Source organism: Etheostoma cragini, chromosome 22, assembly GCF_013103735.1.
Source record: "Etheostoma cragini isolate CJK2018 chromosome 22, CSU_Ecrag_1.0, whole genome shotgun sequence".
Taxonomy (NCBI): domain Eukaryota; kingdom Metazoa; phylum Chordata; class Actinopteri; order Perciformes; family Percidae; genus Etheostoma; species Etheostoma cragini.
This window is the reverse complement of record NC_048428.1, coordinates 3930248-3944608: the sequence shown is the minus strand read 5'-3', so window position 1 is coordinate 3944608 and position 14361 is coordinate 3930248. Positions and strand designations below refer to the sequence as shown.

Here is a 14361-nt window from a genome sequence, read left to right as displayed (position 1 = left end):
CCTGGCCTGGGAACGCCTCGGGATCCCCCAGTCGGAGCTGGTTGATGTGGCTCGGGAAAGGGAAGTTTTGGGTCCCCTGCTGGAGCTGCTGCCCCCGCGACCCGATACCGGATAAGCGGTCGAAGATGGATGGATGGACGATCAGGACACAAAATTGCTCCTTGGACAGGCCCATCACAAAGCTCTGCCTTCTACAAGACATGCCCTGATGACACTGGTCCGACCTATGACCTTTTTAATGCTAAACCCTTGAAAGGACTTTTGAACCCTTTTTTCTTCTCAAACAAGGATCTACATTGAACCTTTTTGTTGAACCTTTATGAAATTGTTTTTGCAAAATGGACTATCAACTAAATGGATTATTCATTTTGGATTATACTTGACATTCTACGGACAATCTTGAATATTGTAACAAAGGACTGTTTAGTGTATGCTTCCCATGCATAAATGCATGAATTGCCTTTTACCGGTCAATTAGGGGCCGGAGTGTTGAAGCCATTACACTGATTTTGGTTTTATACCTCTTCACATGCATATAATTTAGAATCATACTGACACCTATAGTCAAATGATGCTTATTACAATTATTGTTGATAATGTTGACGGTGATGATGATGGTGGTGATGATGATGACGTCAGGGGGTGTTAACTCTATAGGTAGAACTTACCTGGGACAGGTGTGTGTGTGTATGACTAGAGAACGGAAGGACAAACTATTTTCAACCGCATTTTGGGAGACAAACGCCTTGTTTAAAACAAGTTTATTTATGTTGCTGTTGCAGTTGTGAAATAAAGAGACGGATCATTGTGACACTACAAACGAATGCGCGTTGACTTACTGAACGCTCCTAAAGATGTCATAGATCAGATATGTTTAAATGTAAAAAAATAAATAAATAAATAGAAATCCTCCTTTCTTTACAGGGGGGTTAGAGGACAGCCGAGGAAGGTGAAAAGCTGTTGAGGGTATACAAGTTAATGTGGGGGATTGGAATACAAGGGGGAGATGGAACCGTTATGCCATAAAAAAATGACGTTCTAAATTCAAGGCTGACTGCCTTGATAACAAGAGCTCAAAATAGATACCAAGGACAGGCTGATTGGATGATAATTAATCGATTTGAATTGACAAAAAAGACGATGAAGATGTAGACGCATATTTCAACAGATTAACGTTCAAAACATACAATGTGATGTTATATGTTCCCATATCAGATAACAAATTAGACAGACTGAAACACTCAGTGGCTTAGGTTGGTTCTCAATACTAGGGCTAAAAGTCATAAAGAACTTATATCAGACAAATTAGTATTAATTTGTGTTGCAACCCAAAGATAAAATAAACAATCTTTTTGTTTAAATTCATCTAAGTTTATTGGTTGAGACAATATTGAAACCAATTCAAGTTGGTTCAAGTAAACTTTAAAATGATCCCAGTGATTATTTGTCGTCTTTTTGTAATAATATTAAAAGCGATATTTTAGTTGTTCGTAAAAATCTAATAAAATGAAATGTATGTATGTATTCATACATACATACATGCATAGCTACATGGCTAGCCAAATAGTTTATCCCTTCCGCCATCAGGTTATTAAATTCAGACAGTAGCCACTTTAAATAGGATCCTATCAACAGCTTACATGTTAAATTATGCAACAATGTCTATTTATTAGATTATTTTTCTATTGTACTGCTACAATAGAAAAACTCTGCAGGAACTCTGCAGATGAGTCTGTGAGGGAGATGCATGTCCATGTGAACACAGGGATGAAATGGAGGGCAGAGGAAGAAGTCCAGAAAGCAGCGGAAAGGCTGAAACACTAGGAGGTCGTGGGCGCAGTCCAAACAGGATGGACAGGGTTGGGTTGGAACAACCCATCCATCTTGTTGTCCAGAGCCAGCAAAAAGGAGAGGAAGTACCTTGTTATTGCCGAGGTGACAAGGATGGCACAATAAGAGTACAGGGTTAGGGTGCCTATGCTTACAGAACTAAGGTAAAAGCATAAACTTAATTATAGCAGATAGAGCCGATTAGAAATGACACAGGTACAGGTCCAGGTGAAAAAACATAAACATTGTTTTGGAATATTTCCAGAAGAGAAGAAAGGGTAAGAATAAAGAAATTGCCTGTTGATTTAAAATATGACGGGCCATTTTGAACATCACAAAGAGACTATTTATTAAATTTTTAAAATATCATGTTGCATGTGAGTGTGTGTGAGAGAGTGATAGAGAGACAGAGAGAGAGATAAAGAGAGAGATAGAGAGACAGAGAGAAAGAGAGATATAGACAAACAGAGAGAGAGAGAGAGATAGAGAGAAAAGACAGCAGTAGAATAAGTAATTAGATCTTATACTTGAGGAAAAGTAGCAATAAAAGATTAAAAATAAAAAGATTCTAATTTTAGTATATCATTTTATATCACTGTATTATAATTATTTTGTAAGTGTTCCGCTGGTACAGGTGGAGCAAACTTTTTACATTTTATACACTACGGGGTAGTTAGTTCTATTATAAAATAGAACCATTTATTAGATACTTTAAATTTTGTATACATTCTAGAAATGCCTCTGTGTGTTTGTACCTCCGTGCTCCATTGTGGGTTTACAGTGTTGCAGACCACTCCGGAGCGTTTCTCTTGGCCGTGGTGTGGTAGCGAGGGGAAAATGCTGTGCTTTCCAGGTTGGATGGAAAGCTTTAGGTAGGGGTCAGGATTGAAGAACATCCCCTTCTTTAAACCAACTGCCTGGAGGTCTGAAAAGGGTGGAAATGAAAGCAAGAAAGGGTAGGGTCATGAAAAGATACAAAAATGTTTTTCTTCTGTGAAAGATGGAAAAATCTCCAAAAGGCATCAAATGACAGATTAAACATTTGTATATTATGTCACAATAAATTAGATTTTATTTCCATCAATTACACTTTCAAAATAACAGAAAACAATAATATGGCATCTGCAAAAGTTTGGGCCCCCTGCAGAGTTTACGCTCAAAAAGCAGGAGAAGGCTACAAGTAGATAGCAAAGCATTTTCAGATGCCGATATCCTCTGTTCAGAATGTAATTAAGAAATGGCAGTCAACTGGAACAGTGGAAATTCAAGCAAGATCTTAAAGACCAAGAAAAATATCAGACAGAACAGCTCTCAGGATTGTGCGAAAAGGCAAGTCAAAACCCACGTTTTGACTGCACGATCTATCCAGAAATCCATCACTATAAAGTAATACTCGTAAAAATATGGTCTTCATGGAAGAGGCATTAAAAGAAAAACTCTTCTACATCCTCACCACAAAAATCCGCGTTTGAAGTTTGAAAATGAACATATAGACAAGCCTGATGCATTGTGGAAATAAGTTCTGTGGACCTATGAGGTTAAAATATAACTTTTTAGACTGAATGAGCAAAGGTACGTTTGGAGAAGATAGGGAACAGAATTTAATGAAAAGAACCTCTGTCCAACTGTTTAGCATGGGGGTGGATAAATCATGCTTTGGGCTTGTGTTGCAGCCAGTCGCACAGGAAACATTTCACAAGTAGAAAGAAAAATGGATTCAATAAAATTTCAGCAGATTTGGGACGCTAACTTGATGGCATCTGTGAAAAAGCTGAAGATAAATAGAGTATGGCTTCTACAAATGGATAGATCCTGTTCTGCCAAGAACTAAGAAAAGAGATCATATTTCTCCTGTATTTGCTTCTCTGCATTGGCTTCCTGTAAAATCCAGGATTGAATTTTGACTATCGTATCTTTAAGAACTCATAGTAGGCGGCTCATAGGCGGCTGTGGCTCGGTGGTAGAGAGGTTGCCTGCCAATTGGAAGGTTGGTGGTTCGATCCCCACCCCTGCAGTCATTGTCGAAGTGTCCTTGGGCAAGACACTGAACCCCGAGTTGCCCCCGGTGCTGCGCATCGGAGTGTGAATGTGTGTGAATGTTTATCTGATGAGCAGGTGGCACCTTGTACGGCAGCCCCGGCCACAGTGTATGAATGTGTGTGAATGGTGAATGTCTCCTGTAGATGTAAAAGCGCTTTGAGCAGTTGTTAAGACTGGAAAAGCGCTATATAAATACAGCACATTTACATTTACATTGTCCCACTAGAGAACTGTGCTCCCAGAATGCAGATCCTAGAGTTGGAACAATCTCCTAGAGATCCTTGGTTCCTAGAGTCTCTAAAAGTAGAATGGGAGCCAGAGCCTTCAGCTATCAGGCTCCTCTCCTCTGGAACCATCTCCCAGTCTGGGATCAGGAAGCAGACACCGTCACCACATTTAAGAATAAACTTGAAACATTTCTCTTTGATAAGCTTATAGTTAGGGAGTGAGGAGTTGCAGCATTCGCCTCAACCAGGAGGGGAAGGTGTATATTTCTACAGACAAAGCACCCATTCTCTTCTGTGCTTCTCTTCATGGTCGTCAAATTCATCTACCAACCATTATAGAGCTGGCTCAGCTTTGCCTTGGATCAGCTCTAAGAGATGGCGGGCTCTTGACTGCAATCCAGTGATCAACCACGGGCTCTTGACTGCAATCCAGTGATCAACCACGGCCTGATCATCCCAACCACCACATCTTGCTTTGAGTTTATTTAAGTTAAAGAGACTAATATATGTTTAGTCTATATTAGTTTATTCTTTTGTTAAATAAATCACTTTTTTATCATTTACGCTGCCTCGCTCCCTCTTTTGTCATGGCCTTGAGCCAGGTTGTGACACAGTATATCAGTGAAACAAGACTCCATAATGGCCGATGACATGGCCGAGGGGCAGGATGTAAATGATGAAGAGGATGGGGCCAAGGACTGACCCCTGAGGGAGCTCGCCCTTAACTGTGTGTTGCAGGAACCTTGCACTTCCAAGTGAAATGTACTATCAGTCAGGTACAATTTAAACCAGTTAAGAGCAGTGTCATTGATATGTATGTGCAAAATTTGCAAAACAATTCGCTCAAAAATTCCTACCAGTTTTTTAAACATTGTGCAAAGCTATATATGACTAAATGTTTCTGTTAATTTCAGCGTGAGCCGCTTTACAAATGGCAGACCATACATTGATATACTGTATGTTAGATCCATAAGGTAAAGAAACAATAAGTAAACAAGTTAATGTGAATCGGTTGGACTGGCAATGATTTGAACATACATTACAGGCCAAATGTTTGGAACCACCTTCTCATTCAATGCATTTTCTTTATTTTCATGACTGTAGATTGTCACTGAAGGCATCAAAACAATGAATGAACACATGTGAAAGTATGTACTTAACAAAAAAGTGTGAAATAACTGAAAAAATGTCTTATGATCTAGTTTCTTTAAATTTGCCAACCTTTGTTTTGGTGATGGAAAAATGCAAAAACTTTGAATGTGCCCCAAGTGCAGTCGCAAAAGATAAAGACCAAGAGTCACCCCTGCTGCTAAGGATAAGTTCATCTGAGTCACCAGCCTCAGAAATCTCAAGTTAACAGCAGATCAGATTAGAGACCAGATGAATACCACACAGAGGTGTAGCAGCAGACACATCTCTAGAACAACTGTTAAGAGAAGACTGCGCAAATCAGGCCTTCATGGTCATATATCAGCTAGAAACCACTGCTAAGGAGAGGCAACAAGCAGATAGAGATTTTCCAGTGTAAATCTGTGTTTTGGTCTGATGAGTCCAAGTTTGATATCTTTGGTTCCATCCGCCGTGTCTTTGCGGGACGGAGAAAAGGTGACCGGATGGATTCTATATGCCTGGTTCCCACTGTGAAGCATGGAGGAGGAGTTCATTTGCTGGTGACAATGTTGGGGATTTATTCAAAATTGAAGGCATAATGAACCAGCATGGCTACCACAGAATCCTGCATGGTATGGTGAACTGGACCGCAGATTGATGGCAAAAGGGCCGACAAGTGCTGAGCAACTCTGGGAACTCCTTCAAGACTGTTGGGCAACCATTTCAGGTGACTACCTCTTGAAGCTCATCAAGCGAATCCCAAGAGTGTGCAAAGCAGTAATCAGAGAAAAGGGTGGCTACTTTGAAGAAACTAGAATATAAGACATGTTTTCAGTTATTTCCCACTTTTTTGTTAAGTACATAATTCCATTTGTGTTCATTCATAGTTTTGATGTAAATAGTTATGAAAATAAAGAAAACACATTGAATGGTTCCAAACTTTTGGCCTGTACTACCACTACTTTTAGAGGGAAATCATAAAAAAGTCCAAAATTACTAGAGAGAGCTTTAGGTCATTGGAAGGATCAGATGAGGACAGTAGTTGGAATGCATTGCAAAGCTTTAAGTGGTGAGGTAAACCAATACCAAAATAGATGAAAAGAAAAAGACGGATGTTGGTATCGTACCTGACAAGGAAAAGTTAATGAGTCTCCTGTTGCCCAGTCCATGGTTGACTTCAGGACTAACCACTGGCTTTAATACCTGAGGATACATAGGGACATAAAAAAAGTTAGGAATTTTCCTCAGATAATTATAACACAAAAACCCAGTCAAAATTAAAGGGAAAGGAAATTGGGTAACTGCAAATCAAAAACTATACAGCAAATGCAAAAATTAAACAAATACATCAATACAGTCATGATTTTATCTATATTTATTGGATTAAAAATATACAACAAGAAAACAACAAACAAGCAAGCAAACAGAGCAGCTCAGACCAAACATGTCCAAAGGGTAACAGCACACAATAGAAAATAAGAAAGGCATTACTATCATCCCAAGCCCTACCAAACCCCTAAATAGACATCGAAGAAAACACATGGACAAATAAAAAGATAACAAATTTGCTACTATTTGCAAAGAAGGTACGAAAATAGGCTATACGGGATTAGGAAACCTTTGTGGTGTGGAAGATTACAGAGGTCCAATAAAGTCCAAGTAAGGATTGTTGGTTGGAGCATTGTCCTTAAAAGCAAAACATTCTTCCTAGTGGCAAAAGTATGTAGACTAAATAGCCTTTTGTTGTTGACATTCCTACAGTGACCGTTTGGAAGGCCACGGAGAAGGCACTGTGACCTAATACTATTGGAGCACCAAAGATAGGACACAAATCATTTACAATTTACATTTACTAGACAAGTAGCTTCATAGCTTCTTACATGACCAGAAACAAAAAATTAAGCTACCAATCTTTTAGTTACATTGACAGCAGAGCAGAGCAACAGATCCGTCTTGTTTTTCTGAGCAAGTGTAAAATGCACACAATGACTAATTTTAAACTACAAATAGAATTTTAAACTGCAAATAGAAATGCAACGTATAATTCCACACCTCCTGCCATTCTAGATCATCACTAGAGTTGCTTAAGTCCCTTTACCAGTCTTATTTCGCAGCTTCCGAGGATTACGATGAATTGGAGGTTAGGGCTCTGTAAAATATATTAATGTGCATCTTAGAGTTTGCAAGGCAACATGGTTCACAGATCCAGCGGAGCATCGTTGGGGCATAGCACCTTGTATGGCAGTCTTGTCACAGTGTGTGAATGGTGAATGGTTCCTGGACTATATAAAAGGGATTTGCGTGGCTGTCAAGAATAGAAAAGCGCTATATAAAAACAGTCTATTAACGTCTGCTCTTGCAGTGTGTGTTCTGCTCCTGCCCGTTCCCGCAGCAAAATTAGATTGATTGACCATGGACTTTGAGTCCTTTCCTGCTTTGCAGGGAAACACTGTGTAGGATTAATTAAGATATGCATACCTGTCAGTAATAAGTAATCACGTTCTATTTCATAATTAAAATCATACTAATGGCCATAAGGGGGAGACAAAGGGGGGAGACAAATTTTTCCAGGAGTCATGGTAGAAGAGGGGTGCATAAACGTAGGATTTATGCAAAGGATATGTTAATTTTTGTGTCCAAACCCGATCAATTTTTGGTCTTTTTCATAATTCTCAGGTTATAGGGTTCTACAGGTTACCAATCAGGTAGTTTTCAGAGGCCCAAGCAAGGAATCGTATACCTGGGTGTCTAATTTCTTCAATTGGACTATTGTAATTCTTCACTATCTTCACTATCAAGGCGCTCAAATAAGTCCATTAAGACTCATTAGTTGGTCCAGGAAAAAGTTTGTACACAGTGTGCGGTGTTTGAAATAAACTCCAGATCAAAAGCCAAGCTCATCATTTACACACCAGAAACAGGATTTTAACCCCAACGTTAATTATCTTATAATGTTGGCCCTGGAGGACAAGTCTCCCCTGGAAAGGCAATCAGGAATACAATATATACAAGAGCTCATAGTACCCTCTCGCCCTACTAGAGCACTGCACTCCCACAATGCAGAGTTATTTGAGGTTCCCAGAGTCTGCAAAAGTAGAATGGGAGTCATAGCATATAGCTACCAGGCAGGGTTTGGGAGGCACACCGTCATCACATATAAGAGTAAGCTTAAAACTCTCCTCTTTGATAAGGTTATAGTTAAGCTGGTCTAGGTTTGCTTTTTTGCAGTGCCAGGGGACTTCCTTTGACCCACTAAGCTCGTCTCTCTTTTCGGCTGTCTGCATTCATGTCTCTGTATTGCATGTTAATAATTTTTGTAGCTAGCTATAAAACAAGAACTTTATTCGGCCAAATTAAAAGATATCAGCGCAACACTTGGTATTATTGTTCGACATCCCACAATTGTAATGCACATCGTCAGGTAATTTTACGGGGGCTTCAGCCCCGAATGTCTTAACACTTGCCCCAATGTAATTTAAATGTAGGCAAAACAAAGTTTAGATCGCAATAATATTGCTACATTTTGTTCAAAGTGATGTTTATGGTCTAAGACTCAAACATGTGGAGCTCTGAAGCAGACTCATGCGTTGCTTTGTTTCCACTCTCTCTGCAAAAAAAGAGATGAACAGCGAGGTCTGTAGTCTGTTCAGCTTCCGCCTCTGCTGTGTGCAATATGCAGCAGACACACTGTGTCCGTTCTATGTGTATATCTGCCGTATTTTCGTGTTTCCCCCTCCGATGTAAAGCAGCTTACCACCAACTCCCTAAACTGTCTCATTTTGTCTGTCAGGAGTTCTGAATGATATACTACCATTAAAACTGCAAGCAGCGCTGGATGAGCCATCGCACAATGAACGCAATATGCCTAGAAGCCTTTCTGCATTATCAGGGTTTGTACACCTTTTCCAAGGTCATATTTAGGATTAGAGACAAATGACATGCAGCTGGGTCATTCTGTGTCAAATCAGACTAAATCCATGAAAACAATTGCACATTCTTAGATTGTGCTCAAAGTTTATGCTTACCTTTTTGTGATTACTTTATTTTCATTTTCAAGTTTACAAGAACAAAAGCAAAACCCAAACAAACAATCCCCCTTTCCCCCCAAAAGGATGCTCCAATATTTCAAAATAGGTATACAATATTTCAAGGTCAGTCACATTCCAACATCACATTATCCACGTAATCTAGATAGGGCTGCCAAATTTTAATGAAAGTGTTGTATCCTTTTCTAGGGTTATATGTTATTTTTAGTTATTCATTTCTAAATACCGTTTAGTTATGGATAGAGGGGAATCAGACTTCCATGTGACCATACACTTTCTGGCCACCGTCGGCGCTATGTACAAAATCTTTATTTTAAATATGTTAAGTGGTTTACCAATTTTCCCAGCAAGCAAAATTCTGGGTCAACAGGTAAGGAAATTTGAGTAATCTTAGTCTCGACATTACAAAAGTCAAACTAGAAATCTATCACCTTCACACATAGCCAAGTACAGTTTAGGAAAGAACCCACATCTGCAGCACATCAGAAACATGCATCAGAAAGATCAGGATTAGACTTGTGAATTTTCTCTGGAATCAAATACAGCTGATGAAAGAAATGATAGTGGATAAGCCTGTACAGTGCATTGATAATGGCAGATAAAGTGTCTTGACACAACTCTGACCAAAGTTGGTCTTCAATCCTGATATCTAAGTCTGCTTCCCACCTTACCTATAAAGAGCTGGTTTAGGACATTCAGATATTAACAAAGAATATACTAGGGCGACCCGCTGTTGCCCCTGCTTTTCGATGTGGCCCTGGAGCCCCTTGCAATAGGAATCAGGAGTCATCCTGGCATCAGCGGCATTAAGATAGGTGAGGTGGAAAGTCGGGTGGGTCTTTATGCGGATGATACATTATATACGGAGGCGTCTGTCCCCCCTCTGCTCGACTTTATTGATTTTTTTGGCGAACTCTCCGGCTACACAATCAACAAGGGAAAGAGTGAATTCATGCCCCTATCAGACAGTTTAGACCCACAATTCCTTGACACACTGCCATTTACATTGGTGAAAGACCATTTTACCTATCTAGGGCTCCAAATATCCCGTAACCCCAAGCATTTATTTAAACTTAACTATGCTGAAATGATCATGAAGCTAAAAGGTGACATAGAGAAATGCAGAGCTCTGCCACTGTCCATGGTGGGACGTATCAACGCAATCAAGATGGTGGCTCTGCCTAGGTTTTTGTACTTATTTATTTTCAGTCTAGAATCTGCCATTCTTTGTCACTGAATCTGGACTCAATTATCATTCCGGTCATTTGGGGGTATATCTAACACCTGAAGAAGTCTACAGAGGAGGGGGGGTTTGGTCTCCCAGTATTCAGGAATTACTATTGGGCAGCCAATGCTAGGGTCTTGATGTACTGGCGGCGGGGTCAGCCCGGTGGGGCTCCTAACAGTTCCCCCATGTAGTTAGAAATTAAAGCCACAACGGTGCATGGCTCCTCCCTTTGTGCCTTACTTTTTTCTAGCTTCATCTTAAATTTATTGGTAACAACTTCATTTTGAGAAACTCCCTTAGGATCCTGAATCAGATAAGAAGTGTCTGCAAGCTGCCGACCACTTCTGTACACACACCCATATGCCATAACCATTCAATCCCTCCATCCCAAGCGGATAGAGTGTTTGCAGACTGGAGAGAGAGGGGACTTGTTGCCCTCGGAGACCTATATGTGGACAAACACTTTGCCTCGTTTGGTCAGCTGGCAATGCTACCAAATTCTCATTATTTTCAATATCTTCAAATCAGGCACTTTGCTAAGGTGTATTACCAAACTTTGAAATCATGCCATCAAGTTGCCCATTTTACAATCTCATACTGCTTCCTCCTGACTCCAGGCACCTAATATCTCGCTTTGTGCCCCTGTTTGCCATCTCCACATCCACTCACCATCTCAGAGAAGCTTGGTCTAATGAACTGGGGCTTGAGGTGTCTAACGATACCTGGAATGAAGCTTTGACTAGAATTCATACATGCTCCATCAATACAAGATATAAACTGATTCAATATAAAGTTGTTCATCGATTACACTATTCTAAACTAATGCTGCATAGAATCTACCCATCACTTTCTTCACTGTCTGATCAATGTGGAGGTGCCGAGGGTTCGTTATCTCATTTTTTCTGGTTGTGTCGTCAATTGCATAAGTTTTAGTGTGATGTATTTCAGTGGTTTAGTCTGGTCTTTAACTTGGACATCGCCCCTGACCCAGAGGTGGCGCTCTTCGGGTGCTCAGAGAACGCACTCAGGTACCCGCCTGAGATGCAACAAGCACTAATGCTTGGCATGGTTGCCGCAAAGAAAATGATTCTTCTGGACTGGAAGTTGCCCTCTCTTCCCCTGCTTTCAAAAATGGCTTAACGAAATGACTGGGATCATCCAGATGGAAAGGATACGCATGCAAAACTGAGCATCTGGGCATCTGGGGACCATTCATTGATTATCTTAAAAACATATGATTCTTTTCTGTAGAGAAGTGCTCTTGACTGTATTATAACATCTGGCCATGTAGATAGCAGCATTATGACATCCATCCAAGACACACTTTTAATCTTAATTTTCCTGGCATCATGTAACAATTTCTCCATTTCAGTGAGTTTGGGTAAAGCCATAGTATTGTTCAAAGTGCTTCTCAGAAATGGCCGCAGTTGAATGTAACAAAAGAAAGCGTTGTTATGCAAATTATGTTTTCATCCTCATTGCTCAAAGGTCATGAAAAAAACAATAATAAGGCCATGCATCCACCTTGTTTACAGTCACAGGGATACGTTTGTTTTGTTTTAAAGGAGATTTTGGAAGAAAATGCAATATGAGCCCAGGAAGGAGTTGTGTCATTCTAAAACAGAGACAAAATAAATCGCATTTGGGCTGCAAAGTAATGCACTTTGATACACAGAGTAGTCAAATGTTGTTAATGGAATTATTTCACTTTTTTATCATAGTTTACCTTATATTCTAAGACATCAGGTGCCCAATAAATCCTGTAGTCCAGCAGAGATTGAGAGGGGTCCGTTAGATATAATCGGCCATTCAAATAATTTTATGGGTTGTCTTACCAACCTTAAAGCCCTTCATATCAGGGTCCCTTCCGATTGCCTTTGCCAAAGGCTTAATGGCTAAGACAAACAGATTTGGGGACAGTGGACATCCCTGTCTACTTGATTTATTTAGGGGGATTGGTGATGAGATCCGCCCATTAGTAGTAATCCTTGCTTTGGGTTTATGATATAAGGTTCTCACCCAATTAATAAATACTTTTCCAAAACCAAATGTAACTATTACCTTAAATAGATAGGTCCATCCCAGCCTATCAAAGACTTTCTAAGCATCTGACGCCACAGCCACAGTGTGATCAGATCTTGAATTTGCTAAATGGATTATATTTAAGAATCAGACTAGGCCTATTTGCTAACACTTTAGAGATCAGTTTATAACCTGAGTTCAATAATGAAATGGGCCTATAAGAGGCAGATTTTAGTGGGTACCCTAGATATGACTATGAATTTAGCAGTCGAAAAGGATTCGGAAAGCATGCGGTATGTGTCTTAGATGAAAGAAAGGTTTATTACATCCATTATCAGTTAGGGCTGAATAATTAATCAAATTTTAATCACGATCACGACTTTGACTTCCCACGATCAAATTTGCGTGATCAAGCAAGTTTTTGAACAAATAACTAATTAAAATTAATCATGATCACAGTATTGATCAAAATAATTGTCATTATCATTTTGGCCATAATGGAGCAGCCCTATAATCAGTGGTATAAGTAAATCTTTAAATTCTTCATAAAATTCGGGGGGGGAAACTGTCCTCTCCTGGGGATTTATTAGACTGAAGTGAATTTAGGGCTTTTGTGATTTCTGCCTGAGTAAAAGGAAGTTCATGATTTTTTTCGTCCTCTTCACTAATTGTTTTTCAATTCGATTTTAGACAGAAAGTTGTCAATATGGGTCAAATCGCTGGGCCATTCTGATTTGTACAAATTTGAATAGAAGTGTTTACACATATCATTTATTTCTGTCGGGTTGTAAGAGATAGAGCCTGCTTCAGTTTTAATGGCATTGATGCTCCTAGTGCTTTCCTCTTCCTTCAGTTGCCAGGACAAGATTTTCTGCGCTTTCTCTTCCAATTCATAATACCTCTGTTTAGTTCTTAAAATAGCCCTTTCAATTTTGTAGGTATTTAATGTATTGTACTAGTTTTTTCTGGACTAAAGATTGATATTTTTTGATAATCTTTTTCCAAGAGCAAAATCTCTTTTTCCAATGTATTAATATCTTCTGTGATTTGCTTTTCCAGACCTTTTGTATAGGAGATTATCTGTCCCCTCAGATAGATAAAACTATTGGGAGCAGAGGCACAGCTTGTTTCACAGAACAACTTAATCTGATCCTTTATGAATGTGCAGAAATCAGCTCTCTGGAGGAGAGAGGGATTAAGGTACCACCTCTGGGGTGTTTTGGGATTATCTGTGAACAAAATGGACAAGGTTAATAGTGAGTGATCAGATAAAGTTGTAGATTAATATTCAGCATCTAATGCTCTAAGAAATAGCTGGGAGAACAATAAGAACAAATAAATTTGAGTGTGGGATATATGAGGGCATGAGTAAAAGGAGTAATCCCGAGTCTAAGGGTGCCTCCAAAAGTCTATTAAATTGAGATCTTTTATATATGTTTGAGTCGTCTTGGCTGCTTTTGACTTGGAACAGGTCTTAGTCGATTTGTCCAGAGCAGGATCTAAACAGAAATTGAAATCACCTCCTATAAGTATGTTTTGCTTCCCCCCTGCAACTTTTAGAAATATATCTTGCACTAACACCTCGTCGTCATAATTAGGGGTATATAAATTTAGGAGTGACCATTGTTCTGAGAATATTCTACAATTAATAAAGACATAAAGTCCTGAGAGATCAATTACAGTATCAAGTATTTCCTGTGGCGTACTTTTATTTATCAAAATGGCCACTCCTCTGGCCTTTGAATTGAATCACGACGACACTACCTGTCCTACCCATTTTCTCTTTAATTTTTTATGTTTCTGCAAAGTGAGGTGAGTTTGTTGTAGGAAAGCGATATGTAATTGTAACTTTTTAAGG

General features: G+C 39.4%; 1 protein-coding gene across 4 annotated transcripts in view; it reads right to left on the bottom strand.

The window, feature by feature from the left end:
- The window catches only part of LOC117938255 (E3 ubiquitin-protein ligase HECW1), a 186271-nt gene that overhangs the window by 126724 nt on the left and 45186 nt on the right, over nt 1-14361 (bottom strand). For all 4 annotated transcript variants that reach the window (XM_034862778.1, XM_034862781.1, XM_034862780.1 and 1 more), the window contains 2 exons: nt 6335-6410; nt 2586-2755 (listed from right to left, as the gene is read on the bottom strand). In XM_034862778.1, coding sequence (XP_034718669.1) covers nt 2586-2755; nt 6335-6410 — 246 coding nt within the window. The remainder of the gene's footprint in view (nt 1-2585; nt 2756-6334; nt 6411-14361) is intronic.